The sequence below is a fragment of the Bos mutus genome, chromosome 6, assembly GCF_027580195.1.
Source record: "Bos mutus isolate GX-2022 chromosome 6, NWIPB_WYAK_1.1, whole genome shotgun sequence".
Classification (NCBI taxonomy): domain Eukaryota; kingdom Metazoa; phylum Chordata; class Mammalia; order Artiodactyla; family Bovidae; genus Bos; species Bos mutus.
The window spans coordinates 97926841-97947635 of NC_091622.1; the positions used below are offsets into that span (position 1 = coordinate 97926841).

Sequence of the window (20795 nt, forward strand, 5' to 3'; positions counted from 1 at the left end):
TACTATGTGGATTCCATAAGCACCCCACAGCAACTAATGTATGTTAGCACATAAATAAAAGATGACAGCACATTCATAGCTAATATAGAAAAACCATCACTTAGGAGTCGCTGATGGAAGAGCAATGGTCAATGTGTGGGTTCAGCATTTCAGCCAGAGAGTAAAACATGAAGGCTTCATGTGATATGTCTTCATGGGAGATTCTGTTACAGAAAAGACATACAAAAACCAAACCATAAGAGTGCTCTTAACCAACCTCCACTAACCAACTCACTGAACAGGGGCTTTGCTGCTGCTGCTAAGTCACTTCAGTCGTGTCTGACTCTGTGCGACCCCATAGATGGCAACCCACCAGGCTCCGCCGTCCCTGGGATTCTCCAGGCAAGAACACTGGAGTGGGCTGCCATTTCCTTCTCCAATGCATGAAAGTGAAGTCGCTCAGTCGTGCCCGACTCTTAGCGACCCCATGGACTGCAGCCTACCAGGCTCCTCCATCCATGGGATTTTCCAGGCAAGAGTACTGGAGTGGGGTGCCACTGCCTTCTCGAACACGGGCTTTACATCCTCTTTAAAAACCACAAAGAAGCCTACAACTCTCTTTTATTTGTTGAGATCTGTATTACCAAGATTTTTTTTGTTCCCAGACCTGTGTCAGTTCTGTTTTTGTACTGATGAATATAAGCATTAAAAAGAAGTTATTATTAAAATGAAAACCAACTAAAATGCTTTGAGACCTGATTAAAGACAACTAGCTTTAAGAAAGTCAAATTAGGTATGGTTAAGACAAATAAGATTGGGAATGGGAAATGAAAAACCCTAGTAGCATTTTGTACTTAGGCTGCTTTGCAAATTTCTTTAAAGAATCTAAAACTGGGACTTACATAAGTAATGGGTGTGATTTACATAGGAACTCCAATAGTGTTAGTTGCTCAGTTGTGTTCAATTCTTTGTGACCCCATGGACTGTAGAATGCCAGGCTTCTCTGTGCATGTAATTCTCCAGGCAAGAATACTAGAATGGGTACTCTTCCCTTCTCCAGGGGATCTTCCCAACCCAGGGACTGAACCCAGGTCTCTTGTACTGCAGGCACATTCTTTATCATTTGAGCCACCAGGGAAGCCCAGGAATTCCAATACATCCATTAAAATGTTCCTGGCCCTATAAAAGTTTGACAAATGAATATATACTTCTGCTTTATGTTAAAATGAAATCTCTGATAGACATCATCCATATTTATTTATATGTATCATTTGAGTCCCACCTAATGGGCTTTTTCACCTAACTGAACAAGTGCTGATCCAAACACACTGCATTACCAGGCTTGTTCTGTACTCAAATTCTGGACTGATTCAATTTAAAGTATTTTATAAAATAAATGCACTAGAACTTCCCTATGTGTTACTGCAAAGAGCTGAACACAGTAAAACAAACAAACAAACAAACATTTGGCTTTCCCCTTCAGCTAATCAAAAATCTCCTTTGGGCCCAAAAGAATCAGAAGGTAGGAGACTGTGGATATTCACCAGAACCCTTCATTCTCTCAATCTCTTCATCTGTTTCTGGGCTGCTCACTGTGGATGCTTGTTCTTGGTTACTACTATTGGTATCTGTTTTAGAGGGTCTGTTCTGTATCCCTCCCAGCCGTGACTTCTTGAACTGCCACCCATCATCCGTGTCTGAGGCTTTCCGCTTGGTCACCAGCAGGGCACTACGAGCTGGACTAGCTTCAGGAAAGTCTGTGTATTCCACCATTAGGGTTAGATTGTCGACCCCACTGAGAGGGTGGGTGGTAGTACAGCTACTTCCAGAAATGCGCCTATTTTTCAAGGAGATAACACATGAATGAAGAAGTTCACAATCCGGAAAAAAGGTCCGTAAAGCTTGACAAAGCAAAATGTTCTCCTGAGGGTCTTTTTGGACATTCTTCTCTCCTAAACAAGGAAACAAACAGTTCAGCATACGGGATCTGTACTACAAAGCTCTTGTATTTATTTGTAAGTAAAGTCAAAACGACTTTAAAGAATTCTACCAGATTACCTAAATTAAGAAAAATGATAATCCCAAATTTGTATGTCACACTATCCTAACAGGAAATTAAAGTTATATTTCTTAATATCAAGATAGCATAGCTACAGTAGCACCATGTTCTTTGTTGGGTGGGATTTAAGAGTATTAATATAAGTTATTTTTAATCCTCAGGTGGCAAGTTCATCATTTAGTGCAGTCACCTCATCCATAATTCAATCAGGGAGAATTTTCCTTTGAAGCAAAGATAGTAGTGATAACGTGAACTTTTTACTTACGTGTTGCTTGCATCTGTGCTTGTTTTCTTTTTTTAATTTCTCCTTTTAATCTGTTTACATCATTTAGTAGTTTTTCTACAGCTCTCTCACTGTGTTCTACTTTTTCACATATACTCTGCAGAATAAAATAAGGGCACAGCCAAAGTTCCAAATTGTTACTACAGTCTAGGTTCACAAACAATACAAAATCCTTCATGGTATATAACATCGATTATTTCTCTTTAACATTTTATTTTGCAGTTTTCTGAAGGAATAAGTTCCCACTTATACAGTTTTATCATTCAAGTTACTTCCTAGATAATACACAAAAGATATTTAACTTGCTTTGAAACAAATTATTTTGAGATGCATAGTTACTGCAAACGTAACATTAAGAAACTAACAATAAGTATGAAAAAAAGTAAATTGACAATTACAAAATAAAACTGATGATTTTAATTCCTGTAAAACTATTTTTGAAATGCAGAATGGTCTTAATGTGTCATTTGACTCAGTGATTTCATTTTGGGAATATAGATAAGAAACATTTATATATGATGATGGTTCTCAGTATCAGATCAAAAACATCTAATTTCCAATTATAGTGTAGTAAGCAAGAGAGTTCCAGAAAAACATCTATTTCTGCTTTATTGACTATGCCAAAGCCTTTGACTGTGTGGATCACAATAAACTGGAAAATTCTGAAAGAGATGGGAATACCAGACCACCTGACCTGCCTCTTGAGAAATCTGTATGCAGGTCAGGAAGCAACAGTTAGAATTGGGCATGGAACAACAGACTGGTTCCAAATAGGAAAAGGAGTACATCAAGGCTGTATATTATCACCCTGCTTATTTAACTTATAGGCAGAGTACATCATGAGAAACGCTGGGCTGGAAGAAACACAAGCTGGAATCAAGATTTCCGAGAGAAATATCAATAACCTCAGATATGCAGATGACACCACCCTTATGGCAGAAAGTGAAGAGGAACTAAAAAGCCTCTTGATGAAGGTGAAAGAGGAGAGTGAAAAAGTTGGCTTAAAATTCAACATTCAGAAAACGAAGATCATGGCATCTGGTCCCATCACTTCATGGGAAATAGATGTGGAAACAGTGTCAGACTTTTTTTGGGGGGGGGCTCCAAAATCACTGCAGATGGTGATGGTAGCCATGAAATTAAAAGACGCTTACTCCTTGGAAGAAAAGTTATGACCAACCTAGATAGCATATTCAAAAGCAGAGACATTGCCAACAAAGGTCCATCTAGTCAAGGCTATGGTTTTTCCAGTGGTCATGTATGGATGTGAGAGTTGGACTGTGAAGAAAGCTGAGTGCTGAAGAATTGATGCTTTTGAACTGTTGTGCTGGAGAAGACTCTTGAGAGTTCCCTGGACTGCAAGGAGATCCAACCAGTCCATTGTGAAGGAGATCAGCCCTGAGATTTCTTTGGAAGGAAGGATACTAAAGCTGAAACTCTAGTACTCTGGCCACCTCATGCAAAGAGTTGACTCATTGGAAAAGATTCTGATGCTGGGAGGGATTGGGGGCAGGAAGAGAAGGGGATGACAAAAGATGAGATGGCTGGATGGCATCACTGACTCGATGGACGTGAGTTTGAGTGAACTCCAGGAGTTGGTGATGGACAGGGAGGCCTGGCGTGCTGCGATTCATGGGGTTGCAAAGAGTTGGACATGACTGAGCGACTGAACTGAGCTGAACTGAAGCCTGTTTTAGTGCATACTTTAGGACACTTCTACCCAGCCTATTTCTCATGAACTTACACACCCTGCCCTAAAAGTTCACTAGTAACCTTTCACCAACCTGAGCCAAGCAGACATACTGCAACAGCCAACTGGCAAGTCCTAATCTCTCAAACAGAAGAGATCTAAATGCAGAAGCTATAGGTTAGCTGCTTTCTGGTCAGCCAGTGGGTAAGTAAACAAGATCCACAGAGACTATGAAGGAAACCAGCGTGCAGACACAGGAAGTCCAGATGGCATTCGAGCTCCTGGTTCTAGTTGCTTCCTAGGCTCAGTGACCTGTCATCTCTTCCTCTCACAGACCTTTCCATTCCCTAAATTAGCCCAAGTTGGTACTTTTAATGTAAGAGTTCTAATATACCACTCTAAGAAATATACTATTAAAAGGAACTAAAATATGAGAAATGAATGATACATCAAATAAAAATCATGGTACAAATTTCTGTGTCCCGTCCCTGTGCACAGTATGCAGGTGTGTGTGTTAGGGGAGAACAAGAATGTGACCAAGTGCAAACAGTGCAGTTACAGTGGTAAGACTCCTGACGCTTCTCTATTTTCTAAAGTTCCTATACTGTAGTTCATATTTAAAAAAGCACAATATTACTAGTGTGTAACATGCATTAACCCCATTTCTCTTGGTGCGCTATACTGATGAGTATGGTGGCCACGGAGCATGCTACTCAGATCCCCATCTGCAGGAAGCAGAGCTGACCGATGGCTCCTGCTGCTATCCTTTAGTTCTGCTGCTGTGTGCACTTAGCTCATGCTCCCCCTGGGCCTCTCTTAGCCAATGAGTGAGCACAGTGAGGATATGAGAGATGCTCAGACTGCATCATCTGGCTCAAGTTTTTCTAGCCATGTAGTCCACAGCTCTTCCTACCCCCTCAATCCTCCTTCCCCTGTCTCCTCTCTCAGGTGTTAGACTTAACATGGCAAGTCTCCCTGCCACTCTTGGGCTCTCCCCTTTATTCTTCAAAGGTCTAACAAACCACCTGCATGTCTCAATGCCCATGTTGATGTCTACTTCTCAAGGGACCTGAGTGGACACAGTGAGACAACTCTACTGTGGCAGACTGTTTTGTTCTCAAATATTTGCTTCTCTTTTTATCCTGTAAAAGGGTCATATATCCCTGCCTACTACCATGGCATCCTCTGGCCCGTAAAATGTGAGTGGAGGTAGGTGATATGCCAGCTCTGAGCAGAAGTTCTAAGAGCTGCTGTGAATTTCCACCAGTTTTACTGCTCTTTTCCCTTTGTCATGAGATGAACATGTCCCACATAAGGGCTGGACCCCAGAATGAAGACGACATTTAGAAAAGAAGCAGAGATGCAGCCAAGACACAGTATTTCTGTCGATCGCTGAGATGGAGGTCTTCATTAATGAAGCTAAACTAATACAAAAACTTATGTCTAGGCAACCATGAAGCTGTCCCTGAGTATATATTCAGTGATCAATGTGATATGAACTCTGTAAGAGATTTTTAACATTTTTTAATTGGAGGATAATTAATTGGTTTACAATGTTGTGTTGGTTTCTGCCATACAACAACGTGAATCGGCCGTAAGTACATGCATGTCCCTTCCCTCTTGAATCTCCCTCCCACCTCTCCACCCCCATCCTGCCCCTCTAGGTTCTCCCAGAGCACTGGGTTGAGCTCCCTGTTAGATAGCAACTTCCCACTAGCCATCTGTTTTACATATGGTAATGTGTGTATGTGAGTGCTACTTTGTCAATTCGTCCCACCCCTCTCCTTCCCCCACTGTGTCCACAAGTCTGTTCTATAAGAGACCTTTAAATGTTTAACTTACCTTTAATTCATCTTGTAAAGAAGTATACATTTCATTTATCTTCTGCACCTCCTTTAAAGATCCATCTTCTTTAAAAAATTCAGAGCTATAAAAAAATTACCATTTCTTCCAGGCAAATGTACATAACTGATTTTAATAATACAATAAAAAAACTTTGTAGTTGAGGAACAATAGAAGATTGTTTTTATTGGCTTTGCAGGGACCACAATTTTGTTAACCTATTGTATACAACAAAACCAACCAGAAAACCTAGTTCATCTATCTTCACCTCAGCAAACTTTTTAGCCTCCTAAATACTATTTCCAGGACTCAAAGGAGAAGTTAAGTGAAAGTAGATAAAGACTGAAGGAGAGGGGTAGAGGACGGATCTGTCTTGGCAATGCCATCAGTCAGTTATCTTACTAAGTTCAAGGCATCATGGATTGAAAAAAGCAACATTATAAAAGAAAAACAATTCTAAGGCATGTTTTATAAAACTCCCAACTGAGATAAATATAAAACTTTGTGTCTTAAAATCAATGAAACACGGTATTCAATTTCAATAAGGCACTGTTAAGCACTGTGGGAACACAAAGATAAATAAAATCGAGTTCATTAGTCTCATAAAATTTACATTTAGGAAGTACCCTACAGTACCAGTGTTGTGATTTCTGACATTCATTATCCCCTTACTGCTCACAAAACTTAACAGCTCCACAGTGTGAGTCTTGACTAAAGCCTCATTTTTTTTTTAATATACAATCTAATTTTTTTGCCTTTATAATCTGAACTGCTGCCTTAGAAAATTATTATTTTGAGGCTAGCTCCTTATTCTAAGAGTAAATATGTCATAATATGTAGGCTGTACACTACCACCCCCTTTCGTATTTGACAAATGGACAGATGCTGGAAGGAAATACAGAGAAGTCGTTTACTTAAGTAAACTTGAGTAATGTGGCCATTAGTCAGTTTTCCTTTTATTTTTATTCCTTGTGTAATAAAAAATTAACTTCAAAAAATGAATAGGAGTTTAGTGGGAAAGCAGTTGAGTTGGGAAAACAGTTGAGGAATCTCACCTGTGTGTGTTTACTGCTCGACTGAAACCAGCAGACGTACAGGAACCAGATGTAGTTTTATAACCCAGCTGTTCGGACATGCCCAGATTGGCCACCACTAAAGGTATCCTATGAAAAAGTCTGAAGAAATAAACATTTTTAAAATAAAGTGAAAAGCTAGCATCTAGTTATTAGTATAGACTACCTTTTCCTATAAGATTAAAACACAAACAAAAACCCCATTCCTTACTATTTACGCAAGAAAAAATTATTGATTTGAGGCAAATAGCTTTTAAAAATTGTGAGATGTGCATAGTGTAAGATTATTGTGTGAAAAAATACTTTAATGGCTATTTTAACTGATCACCACATGTGAAAATAAGGTATTACCACTGCGATTCATCCTATCTTTCATGAACGATAGAATTACTCTTCATTGGTACTCTCTGAACTTCATTTTCATACTCTATGAAAATGCTGTCTGTATTTCCTGTGGAGAGTCCTAGTAACTCATTTTGGTGGATCAACAAGAAACACCTGTTTCCTGGCAGAGGTTAAGAGAAAAACTGCTCAGGTACACAGGCTTCAGTTCTACATTATATTCCTTAGCAACTGATACCTAAAGCATGCATATTTTTTCCACCTTATGGCAAATAACAGCAAATTCTCAGTGTCAGGAATGCAAGCATCATTCCACTGTTGTTTAGTTGCTAAGTCGTGTCCAACTCTTATGAGCCCAGGGACTGCAGCCCACCAGGCTCCTCTGTCCATGGGATTCTCCAGACAAGAATACTGGTGTGGGTTGCCATACTGGACTTCTAATTTCCTTATCTGAACTTCATTTTCCCATCTATAAAGAACCAATGTTAAAACAGACCAAAAAGAATTACAGTGACAATCTAATGCCAATATACGAGAACAGTAAGCCATAAAAAGTACAATGAAAATACTAAGCACATTTTTTTCTTATCTGAAAATAGCCAGTAACTGGTCAACATTTACCCTTTCTGAGGTTTATATAAGGCATGCTCCAGTCGATGAGTAGAGCAGCTTTCTGTTATTATACTTGGTGTTAATAACAGAAAAACAAGTTCCTGGCTTGAAAGATGCTGCTGTAAGTTTCTGTGAAGCAGTCTCTCTCTAAATGTCATGATCTGGTCTGAATGACGTCGCAATTTGTACCAACCAACTACATCCTGAAAGAAATAATATATCAGGTGTATACCTTCATGGTTACAATTATTATCTGTTTTACTGTCATAAGTAATGAAACTGACAATCTTGAAAATGGCTTAATATTCAGCAAGATTTGAGGCCTAAATAATCAAAACATACATTTAATATTGCTTTAACCTTATATATAGTGTGCAAACTGACTTGCAGTTAAATTACTTCCCATTCAGTTAACAGCACTACAATTTTATTCAATATGGATTAAAGGAAAAATTCTTAACTTCCTCTAGTTCTCTTATGGCATTTTCTATCTTAAATCTTAATCTTTAGACAAAATTTAAATGAAGAAAATGTCAATGAAAACCAATTAACTTCCTGTCTGGATCTTTGGTTTGCTAAGGAAGTAAACTGAAGCCAATAGCTTTTAACTGAAATTTATACAATAGGCATGTTATCAGACTTTGTTGCAAGATTAAGATCATATGAAAGGGTTTTGTAAATTATAACATGCTAAACAAATGTGTTGTTAGTATCACTAAACCTTTTTCTTCAAACTGAGAAAATCACATTTACTGGAAACTTAGTACTAAGAGAAAAACAACCACTTTGGAGATCTCTGACAGTTTCAACAACTAATTTTAATGTTTGCATGTTTAAATTGAGGAAAATAAAATTACTTTTCTTTAAAACTAAAACATTTTTACAAGTACATTTTTAAAAATTTATTTTTAATTGAAGGCTAATTGCTTTACAATATTGTGCTGTTTTCTGCCATACATCAACATCAATCAGCCACAGTTACACATATACCCCCTCTCTCTTGAAGCTCCCTCCCACCTCCCACCCCATCCCACCCCTCTAGGTTGTTACAGAGCCTGGGTATGAGTTTGCAGAGTCATACAGCAAATTCCCATTGGCTATCTATTTTCAGTACGGCAGTGTACGTTTCCATGTGACTGTCTCCATTCATCCTACCCTCTCTTTCCTCCCCTCACCTCCGTGTCCATTAGTCTGTTCTCCATGTCTGTGTCTCCACTGCAGCCCTGCAAATAGGTTCATCCGTACCATCTTTCTAGATTCCATATATATGCATTAACATGTGATATTTGTTTTTCTCTTTCTGACTTACGTCATTCTGTATCATAGGTTCTAGGTTCATCCTGACTCAAATGCATTCGTTTTTATGGCTGAATAATACTGCACTGTATATATGTATCACAGCTGCTTTATCCATTCATCTGTTGATGGACATCTAGGGTTCCTCCATGTCCTAGCTAGTTACAAGTACATTTTTAAATACCCAAATAAAATTGGAGGAAAAGCTCAAGCACTTTCAACAGGGATGGTTTTTGAAAGAAACTTCTTTTACTAAATCTACTTTTATTCTCGACTAAGAGATGGAGAAGTTTTAAGGGGAAATAAGTATTAAGAAAAAATGCTGTCTTTGGACAAAAATTCAACAAGTTTTAACTGAACACCAAGCAGGCTGGGGAGGATCCAGATTAGGTGCTGTGTGGGAAACCATACCTGCAACAGGAGAAACTAACTGTAGCCATGGCAAAGGACGGCAGTGGAGTAAGTCCCTAGTGATAAGTGGTGTGGGAAGGGGCAAGGTGGAGATGGAGAGAAGGGAGACACTATGTAAGCCACAACAGCCAGGAGAAGGAGAGAACAAGATGAAGATTCTTAGTGACTAGCTTTGCTTTCCGGAGAAGGCAATGGCACCCCACTCCAGTACTCTTGCCTGGAAAATCCCACAGACAGAGGAGCCTGGAAGGCTGCAGTCCATGGGGTTGCTGAGGATTGGACATGACTGAGCGACTTCGCTTTCACTTTTCACTTTCATGCATTAGAGAAGGAAATGGCAACCCACTCCAGTGTTCTTGCCTGGAGAATCCCAGGGATGGGGGAGTCTGGTGGGCTGCCGTCTATGGGGTCGCACAGAGTCGGACACGACTGACGTGACTTAGCAGCAGCAGCAGCAGAAGCTTTGCTTTCAGAGAAACCCCTCTGAATTTCTGGAAAGAACAAGTCTTTCCTTACCTGCTTTACAGAAAACTTTGTGAAGACAAATGCTGCTTGAAAGTTCTGTCAAAGTATTACACATTTTCAGGAGCTTAAAATAATACATATAATACAAAAAGAGAAAGGGTAAATCAGGGAATACCTTCTTGACATTTGATAATATTTTCTTCAGCGCCTGCTCATTTACTTCACCAGAAGAATTATAAAAGCTGTAAAAGACAAAATTAAAGGCATTTGAAATAAACTAAAAATATGATGATTTTATTGGCACTTTTAATTTTAGTTACTCCTAGCCCAACAACCCAACATTCATAGACTTACTTACCTGTTAGATGAAGTTCTAAAATAAATAGGAGAAAAAGTTCTCAAATGAACAGACTTAAAAGTGGTAGAAATATGTGGTCCATAAGCAATTAAAAAGGAAAAGGAATGGAGAAACTTCAAGGGATAAGTATGGGCACCACATTTTTTTTAACCTAAAACAAAACAAACTATCCATTAAATACAGGTATTTTTAAGTTCACATAGCTAGTTCACAATTTACATACTAAAACTTTTTTTTACAATAATGACACATACAAAAGAATGTGTAATGAAGCAAAACAAAAAGAAAACAATTTATTCATTGCTAATTCCAAAAGCTATACTTAAATTAAGAGAAGTGCTTTAGGAGCTGGTTGATTTTGGGGGGAGTCAGGGAGGGGATAGGTATTAGTTTAGTGATCTCTGTTCTGTAGCTGGAATGTTAAATGTAGATAGGAAATGTAGGGAGAAGTGAAAAGTATTTCTACAAGATTCTAAAGCATTGACTTCCAGCTTTCTTTCCCCTCCAGGGCTGGCAAATATTTTCCTCCTTTTTAACTTCCAAGATCAACAATATTCTTTTCGATGATGAGGTATCTGTTATGCCAAATTCCTGACAAATACTATTCACTGTAATAGGCTTTTACTGGTAACTCTAATCTGCACACTGAAAAAATTCAGCTACATGAAAGTGAAAAAATATATCCTAATAGGCAATATTCTTTTTCTTTTTAACTTACAAAATAGACAAAATAAAGTGTTCTACCTCTAAAGGGGAACAGTTCAACTCACTGAACAGACTCTTTCATCTCACCTATTCATTCCAACATGAAAAATCTAAATGCAAGAGTTTATTCCTGTGTTTTTTCTAGGATGATCCACTTCTGAGCTTCTCAAACTGGGGAACAAGGCAACATACCAGAGTGTAAAAGAAACAGCAGGAAAACCCAGTACATCTTCTGTGCAAGCACCAATTTATGTGAAGCTTTTGGGAAACGGGGCTTTTTTTAATAGAAATACATTGTGCAGTAGAATTCAAGTTAAACTGCTTTATTTTTTTTAGTGACTTTGAGTTTTAGGCTTCAATGGGCTGTTTTCCAGATTTCTGAGGTGAGAGAATCAGTATATTTCAGTAGAAAACATTAAGAAACAATGTATCAAAGCAGTGTTGAGAAACTTTTGCTGTAAAAGCCAGAAAAGTAAATATCTTAGGCTTTGTGAAATGGTCTCTGTTACATATTTGTCAGTCATTTTAACTCTTAAAAAACATGTTATTTATTGAGGGCCACATAAAAACAGGTCATGGGGCCACAGTTTGCCACCTTGCGTATTAGAATACAAAACTGAGTACTAAGGCTCATCCAGCTCGGATTCCATGAAGTATGGTATTGAAAGACGGATTTTAATACGTGCACCTGTATCATTTAAAACGAGAGAGAAACAGGACAGCATGCTGTAGGATTAGGACTTAAGAAATCTGGATTCTTCTAGTTTTGCCCTACTGCTGACCAGTTAGTTATTCCGTCCCCTGCCCCACAATTCTGTAAACCTAAAAGGCTGAGGCATGGCTGCCTTATCACTGGACCAGACGGCGTCCTCAGCTCTAAGACTCTATTAAAAGCTGGTCTAATTATGCAAAGTGGTTGCCAGGAGATACTGAATGACTTATTTTTTTTTATTCTCCCTCCTTAATCCATTCCTGCCCCAGAGTTCCTCAAGAAAGTACTCTTTATGAATCTCCACCAAGAATCCCTCATTCAAAAGGTATTTTCTCATACCCATTGTATATTAGGCAGCACAGAGGAACTGTGCCCCTTTCTAGTACAGCAGTTTAAGACCACACTAAGCCTCCTTAACACTCTGCTCCACCACAACTCTCACACAACCTCGGAAATGGTGCATACAATGTGACTCTAAGACATTCACATACCATTTACATAAACCATAAAGCTATTTCACCAGAACCACACCATATTGTTTTATGGTTATGGTTGCTTACTGTATGGAAGTTCACTGATTTGTGTACTTTTCTATGTATTATAAACCTCAATGAAAAGTTTTTAACAATATCACAGCCTATCAGGGCTAAGAGTACTACTACTATCTGTAGGTTAATAGTGTAAGTTTCTACCCTTGAAAAACAACAGGAAGCAGGTTAGATAAAGAACCTAACCAGTTAATAGACAAAAGGTAACAATAAAAAAACAGAAGTGAGGCAACAGATGATAAAATAAACCGGAATAAAAAGATAGGAAAAAAGGGCTGCTGCTGATGCACGAGAGTGTGTCACTGAGTTTACAGTATGTGATGAGGTGATGGGTGGGAGAAGGAAAAGCAATTCTCAAGGTAAACTGGTGCCTGGGAGAGGCAGTGAGGACCAACTGAACGAAGCAGATAAACACAGAGAAAGAACTATTAGACAGGGCCGAAATGAAGAGGTGAAGTATCAGGTATTTTAAAAGTCTTTATTTTCATCTGTACCACCATGTATAACTTGTAACTAAGATACTTTGTTAGTTATAAAGATTCACTTGCAGATAATAGTTTTCACAATGGATTTCTGACTTGCTCTTACTACTCACCTAAAAAGCTGATAGCATGAAATGTATTTCTGAATGTCTGGGGGGAAAAAACAAAGAATGTTTAGTTATGATTACATTAATGATCACTTGAATAACGTATATCAAGTATATCAAGTATATCAAGCATTCCATGCCAGGATTTATGTTACTGTTATCTCATTTAATCCTGACCACAAACCCATGTGATAGATGTAATTATTCCTTCCATTTTAAAGATGAGACAACAGGCAGAGAGATGGTTTACCCAAGCCACTGGTGGAGCCAGAATTTCAACCCAGAGCCTCACTCGTGACTAAAATGCTATGTTCTTTCTAACTAGGTTTAACAATGGCTACACAAAAGACAAAGTCATAGTCACTATATTCACTGATTTCTGAAACAGTTATGCTCCAATTCTCCCCAACTGATAAAAGCAGTTGTTAAAGGAATTATCTGTTTTTCCAACTGATTGTTTCATAAAGGATTTGTCAGTGTTAATTGTAGACTAGAGAAAAAATGTTCAACATCTCTTAAGAGGTGAATTTTATTCTCCTGTCTGTAGAAATACTACATCTAAAAACATCTAAATTCTGGTAGTTGCAGATGCTGTGCAAACATTAAATTCTATCATATGAGACATCATTACAGATCACATAGGAAGCAATTCATGTAAGAAGTATCAAGATGAATATGGTGTTTCCTCTATCATTCCAAACTTTCAGATCCCTCAAGATTCAGTAGGGAACAGTGAAAAGAGCGAAAAGACTCACATATGATCACACAGAAAGTCATCAAGACAATACAAGCTCTTCTAGGCACCCCGTCTTTCTGTGTTTGTCAGACAGCCTTTACAGGATCACTGTTAACACTCATTACCCATCTCTCAGACAGTTCCTGTGACAGGTCTTCTCCTCGGGGAGATCCTAGCCAAACTACCCGAAATTTCCTTAGTCACTTCAAAGACATCAGTTTGATTAGTGAGTCTTCATCTATATGAGAAAACCCAACACCAAACTGCTGTAGAAGAATCTTTCAAGTAAATATCTGCAGGTTGTACTTTTTTCACTTATCAAACTGGCAAAGACTGAAAGATCTGATAATACCTAATGGTGATAAGGCCCAACCTTTGGGCTTCCCTGGTGGCTCAGACAGTACAGAATCTGCCTGCAGTGCAGGGGACCTCAGTTCGATCCCTGGGTCGGGAAGATCCCCTGGAGAATGGAATGGCAACCCACTCCAGTATTCTTGCCTGGGAAATCCCATGGACAGAGGAGTCTGGTGGGCTACAATCCAGGAGGTTACAAAGAGGACTGAGTGACTAACACTCCAGTTATTTAACCACTAAGTTTTTTTAGTTCTCATCTTCCAAATTTTCTGCACCATTTTACGTTTTACTCCCACCTGTTTTACCTCTTTTCTCTGGGTCTTGCTTATCCGCTCCTTCTTTGCTGGACCATCTTCCTGCCACTTACATACATGCAGGAACGATGTTTCATCCTTTTCTCCCGACAGTAATCTTAATCTGCTTCCTATGTCTCACACTGTTTTTTGCTTTAGGGTATAGCCATAACTTTAAGAAATGAGTGTGATATATTGTTCTAAAATTTGCCTTTAAAAACTCTTATCTATTCCTTAACAACTTAAAAGTAACTTATGCTGATCCCTTTCAGCATAAACTATCAAAATAGGAAGACACAGAAATAAGTGACTCACCAATTGTATAAATAACTTCAACATCATCCATCTGGGAATCAGTTATGCTGTTCTTGGCTTCACCTTTCACTTCCCCGAGGAGAAAACCTTCCTAGGAGGATAAGAATAAGCAATATATGGAAAACACCAATAGGATTACCATTCAGTCACTTAATTCACCGGTATTTCCCAAGACTTTTACAACATGTACAAGTGTGTGCTACCAACTGGGGCATACTCAAAAGACCAGGTGCACTCCAGTTTACATGGGAAAACATGGGTAGAAGAGACTGTAAATACCACGTGACTTTAGCACTCTTGGAAGCATAAAAGGCTTAAAGCCAGAAATGAGAGCACAATGTTTGAGGAAGGAGGAGCAGCACAGTTAGCCTTAAAAAGAAGACTCCCATTTGTAAGTGAAAGTCGCTCAGCTGTGTCTGACCAGCTGCATCTGACACTTTGCGACCCCATGGACTGTAGCCCACCAGGCTCCTCTGTCTGAATTCTTCAGGACAGGATACTGAAGTGGGTAGCTGTTTCCTTCTCCAGGAGATCTTCCCAACCTAGGGATCGAACCCAGATCTCCCGCATTGCAGGTGGATCCTTTACTGGCTGATCCACCAGGGAAGCTCCATTTGTAAGGAAAGCTTACAAAGAGTCTGCCTGCCAATGCCAGAGACATGGGTTCGATCCCTGGGTTGGGAAGATTCCCTGGAGAAGGAAAAAGGCAACCGGCTCAAGTATTCTTGCCTGGGAAATCCCATGGACAGAGGAGCCAGGTGGGCTACAGTCCATGGGGTCGCAAGAGTTGGACACAACTTAGCGACTAATCCACCACCCATCTATAAGGAAATCATCATAGGTAGAAGGAACAGTGCCAATAATCGACCATCCCAAATGACCATGGGCATCAATGGCACGGGCTTCTGAGAGACAGTGGTGGCTTCTGTGCTATGAAATGACACAGGATGGGCTTTTTAGTATTAAGAACTGTGCTCATAATTAATGATTTGGAAATATCAGAGTCTACTTTATAAAAGAAGAGCCTGGTTCTTTTTAAGATGTAGGGATTTTGCCACAACAGCAGTGACTTCTGTGAATTTCAGAGAATTCAATTATTTCTCTTGGTACATTTAGAGACAAAATGTGCTTAACAATGAATTTTTAATCTTTATAGTCAGTTAAGACTACTTTTAAAAATTCATTAGAGGAACGCAAAGCAATGTTTCCACAATGTGAGTCTTCATTAGAATCAAACAGGAACAATCCAGAACTCTACCCTCTAGTGTTCTAGGCAAAGCCCTGGAAAAGAGACAGCAGAAGACAATACAACTACCCAGAAAACCACCTTTTAAAGGCTTTAGGAAAAAGATCTGAGAAGCAAAGCCCTAAAAGTATGGTACTTTGCAAATGCTAATCCTTTAAGCTACACAGGATTAGACCCATTCTGTTTATATTCACACTAACATATTTGAAGATAATTTCCACAACCACACGTATTTTAAATCATCATATATTTGCTCTATGCTAGGTGTTAAGCTACAATGTAATTTAAATTTGCATACATAGGCTAGGCTAGGCTAAGTCACTTCAGTCGTGTCCGACTCTGTGCGACCCCATAGACGGCAGCCTACCAGGCTCCCCCGTCCCTGGGATTCTCCAGGCAAGAACACTGGAGTGGGTTGCCATTTCCTTCTCCAATGCATGAAAGTGGAAAGTGAAAGTGAAGTCGCTCAGTCGTGTCCAACCCTCAGCGACCCCATGGACTGCAGCCTTCCAGGTTCCTCCATCCATGGGATTTTCCAGGCAAGAGTACTGGAATGGGGTGCCATTGCCTTCTCTGAAATTTGCATACATGAAAGCTATCAATTCCAACCTTATTAGTTAGTTAGTTAAGTCACTCAGTCATGTCTGACTCTTTGCGACCCCATGAATCGCAGCACGCCAGGCCTCCCTGTCCATCACCAACTCCTAGAGTTCACTCAAACTCACGTCCATCGAGTTGGTGATGCCATTCAGCCATCTCACCCTCTGTCGTCCCCTTCTCCTGCCCCCAATCCCTCCCAGCATCAGGGTCTTTTCCAATGAGTCAACTCTTCGCATGAGGTGGCCAAAGTATTGGAGTTTCAGCTTCAGCATCAGTCCTTCCAATGAACACCCAGGACGATCTCCTTTAGGATGGACTGGCTGGATCTCCTTAGAGTCCAAGGGACTCTCCAAGAGTCTTCTCCAACACCATAGTTCAAAACATCAATTCTTTGGCACTCAGCTTTCTTCACAGTCCAACTCTCACATCCATACATGACCACAGGAAAAACCATAGCCTTGCCTAGATGGACCTTTGTTGGCAAAGTAATATCTCTGCTTTTCAATATGTGATCTAGGTTGGTCATAACTTTCCCTCCAAGGAGTAAGCGTCTTTTAATTTCATGGCAATCACCATCTGCAGTGATTTTGGAGCCCAAAAAAATAAAGTCTGACACTGTTTCCACTGTTTCCCCATCTATCTTCCATGAAGTGATTTTTAGGATTGTGCCAAAAAACTATTTTGGAAAAGACAAGCCTTTATTACAAAATGAAATACACAAAATTTAGCGGAAATCACAAGGCTCAGAACAGTAGGATATTCTCTAAACCCTATTAGCAAGTTACTAAACACCTCCCTGGTGGCTCAGACGGCCAAGAATCTGCCTGCAATGCAGGAGGCCTAGGTTCGATTCCTGGGTCAGTAAGATCCCCTGGAGAAGGGAATAGCAACCCACTTCAGTATTCTTGCCTGGAGAATACCAAGGACAGAGGAGCCTGGCAGGCTATACAGCCCATAGGGTCGCAGAGTCGGACACCACTAACGACTCTTTGTGAACGACTAACACAAAGCACTTAGTCTCTATGACACTACTTCTCGGGCTCAAAGTTTTACAGTGGTTTTTAGTTTCATAAATATAAAAGTTTTAAAAATAGGCTCTACTAAAAAAAAAACCAAACTACTTCACTACTTAACTTTATCTAGAGGTTTTGAACCTAGGCAAAGTGTGAAATCAGCATTTAAATATTTAATATTGGAGGTTATACTTAAATGTTTATAAGCGAAAGCTGAGGCTATAGCTTAATAAATTTGACACAAATGCAAATAAGTCAGATACCCGATATACATCTTCTCCGCGTACTAAGACTGACGCCAAAATAGCCACCGGTGGATCATCCATCTTCCCTTTACAAGCCATCCATCTGAGCAAACGTGCCCAGCTGCGGCTCCGCAAGGGAAACATCGAGTTGTCTGCGAAAACCACGATCGGGAGCGAGAAGCAAGTTAACCCGCAACGTTCCGAGCCGCGGGGGGAACGCTGTGTGAACTTTCTATTCCTTCACGACCGACTTCGACAAGAAAAGGGGACTCCCAACAGACACGGGAGCGAGCGAGGCACGGAAACGCACTGGTTGCGAGAGGGCAGCTGACCCTAGTGAAGGCATCTGGCATCTCTAGGACCTCTCGGGAGCGAGAGAAGGCAGCTCCGACGGCAGAGAGCCTGGGCGTCGGCGGCGGGGAGCCCACGGGCTGGACCCGAGCAGCGGCGGCCCGGAGGTCGCCCAAGCGCAGGGGGTTGGGAGGGCCCTTCCGAGGCGACGCCGGATCCCGCCCCAGCCCTCGGCTCACCGTGTCCGAGTCGGTGTTGAGGTGCTGGAAGGCGAGCGCGCCGAGCACAAATCCTGAGAGCACCGCCGTCGTGCTCTCGCCCTCCATGCTTCCGTCGCCGCCGTGCGGCCCCAGGGGGCGGGGAGTGGGCGGGGCCGAGTGAGGAGGCGGGCCTGCGCCTGCGCACTGGCCACGGCGCGCTCCGCGGTGCCGCGGGCCGGCGGGCGACGCTCGGGCGCCCTCTGGTGGGGAGGCCGCGGCGAAGAGGTTGTAACTAGTGCTCAGGTCCGTCTTTCTGGGTGTTGGGCGACTACTCTGCCCAGGGCCAGGAATAGCGCCTCAGTAGCTAGCTAAGTGCTACTCAGGGGCCCTGGCATACAAGCGAAAGTATGGAAGATGAAAACAGCTGACAGAATAGAAGCATTGCCTAGTGGCATAATATCACAATGGAAATGCCACGTTTGGAGTTTTCACAGAGTCAGATGCTGCGCTTTACCATTTGAAACTTCTAGAATACTAACGACAATGTCAGAGAATGTCTCTAATAGACCTCTCTAGCGATGTTCCATCTCGTGGAGTGAGGGAGAGGGATGGATTTCTTTGAATGTTTGCTTTTAGAAAATTGAGGACTCAATTCAAAGAATATACAGGCTGTTTAACCTTGTTCTGACAAGTTCAGTTCAGTTCAGTTCAGTCGCTCAGTCGTGTCCGACTCTTTGCCACCTCATGAATCGCAGCACGCCAGGCCTCCCTGTCCATCACCATCTCCCGGAGTTCACTCAAACTCACGTCCATCGAGTCAGTGATGCCATCCAGCCATCTCATCCTCTGTCGTCCCCTTTTCCTCCTGCCCCAATCCCTCCCAGCATCAGAGTCTTTTCCAATGAGTCAACTCTTTGCATGAGGTGGCCAAAGTACTGGAGTTTCAGCTTTAGCATCATTCCTTCCAAAGAACACCCAGGGCTGATCTCCTTTAGAATGGACTGGTTGGATCTCCTTGCAGTCCAAGGGACTCTCAGGAGTCTTCTCCAACACCACAGTTCAAAAGAATCAATTCTTTGGCACTCAGCTTTCTTCATAGTCCAATTCTCACGTCCATACATGATCACTGAAAAAACCATTGCCTTGACTAGATGGACCTTTGTTGGCAAAGTAATGTCTCTGCTTTTCAATATGCTATCTAGGTTGGTCGTGACTTTTCTTCCAAGGAATAAGCATCTTTTAATTTCATGTCTGCAATCACCATCCACAGTGATTTTGGAGCCCAAATAAAGTCAGCCACTGTTTCCCCTGTTTCCCCATCTATTTGCCATGAAGTGATGGGACTGGATGCCATGATCTTAGTTTTCTGAGTGTTGAGCTTTAAGCCAACTTTTTCATTCTCCTCTTTCACTTTCATCAACAGGCTTTTTAGTTCCTCTTCACTTTCTGCCATAAGGGTGGTGTCATCTGCATATCTGAGGTTATTGATATTTCTCCTGGCAATCTTGATTCCAGCCTGTGCTTTTTCCACCCCAGCATTTCTCATGATGTACTCTGCATAGAAGTTAAATAAGCAGGGTTAAATATACAGCTGTCAATGCCATTCTTTGGCATTGCCTTTCTTTGGGATTGGAATGAAAACTGACCTTTTCCAGTCCTGTGGCCACTGCTGAGTTTTCCAAATTTGCTGGTATACTGAGTGCAGCACTTTCACAGCATCATCTTTCAGGATTTGGAAGTTATAAACATGCTGATGATCATTTGATAAGGGTGCTGCAGAAACCAGTAATCAATAAATCAAACACCACAGTCAGAGAGTTGGAGAACTCAGGTTTATTACGCTGGCAGGCCCAGAGGAGTTAACACTTCAAATTCTGAGCCCTGAACAAAGGGATTACAGAGTTTTTATACACAAACTATAGTGGGCATCACTAGTTGCTAATAGGCTGGTTTAAACTAAGGGGTTTTGCACACACGGGAATAGTGGTCAAGATAGGGAGGGGGATACCTGACCTTTCCACAGAAGGCATGATTAAGCAGGTTTGCAGGGGCTGGACAGTTGGGAAGAGCAAACAAGGATGAGTGAGATAAGCTCCAGTTCCTAGTATTGCAGGTCCCCACTTTCTGAGACTACGTGACCTACATGATCCAGACTGCAAGGAGCAAGCTGAGTTACAGAGGCAGAATGAACAGGAGGTTATTTAAAATTTTAACTTGCCATCTTCAAGGGGAGTAGGAAGATTATGAATTAACAATTTTCCACACATGATATGTAAAGCTATGGTTTTTAAATGAAAGCTAGCTATATATCAGACTACTGAATTAAACTAATATTGCTTGTTTCTGGGTTTTGTTGTGTATTAGCCATATTTGACTAACATATTGAAGACATCTATAGCATTAAAAGTTATGTTTTTTTCTCTAAAATTAAGTTTCTTGCTGTCATTTCAGCAAAGTCACTGTTAATACAAAAAGATTTTCACTTAAGTTGTGTTTTATAGGTAGTAATGATCTAAAGGATTAAAAACTTTTTTTAAA

General features: G+C 40.7%; 1 protein-coding gene across 2 annotated transcripts; it reads right to left on the reverse strand.

The window, feature by feature from the left end:
* Positions 1-598: 598 nt before the first annotated feature.
* Positions 599-18420, reverse strand: ABRAXAS1 (abraxas 1, BRCA1 A complex subunit). 2 transcript variants are annotated; one of them, XM_070372630.1, is made up of 9 exons: positions 18297-18420; positions 14663-14753; positions 12971-13007; positions 10228-10294; positions 7890-8083; positions 6909-7028; positions 5854-5938; positions 2304-2418; positions 599-1931 (listed from the first exon to the last, which is right to left on the reverse strand). In XM_070372630.1, the coding sequence occupies exons 1-9, from the start codon at positions 18381-18383 to the stop codon at positions 1495-1497; spliced, it is 1233 nt and encodes a 410-aa protein (XP_070228731.1). In that variant the 5' UTR covers positions 18384-18420; the 3' UTR covers positions 599-1494. The 2 variants fall into 2 exon arrangements, with proteins under 2 accessions (XP_070228731.1, XP_070228732.1); XM_070372631.1 differs by lacking the exon at positions 18297-18420 and adding an exon at positions 10411-10561 and having other exon boundaries at positions 14663-14754.
* Between the last annotated feature and the right edge of the window lie 2375 nt (positions 18421-20795).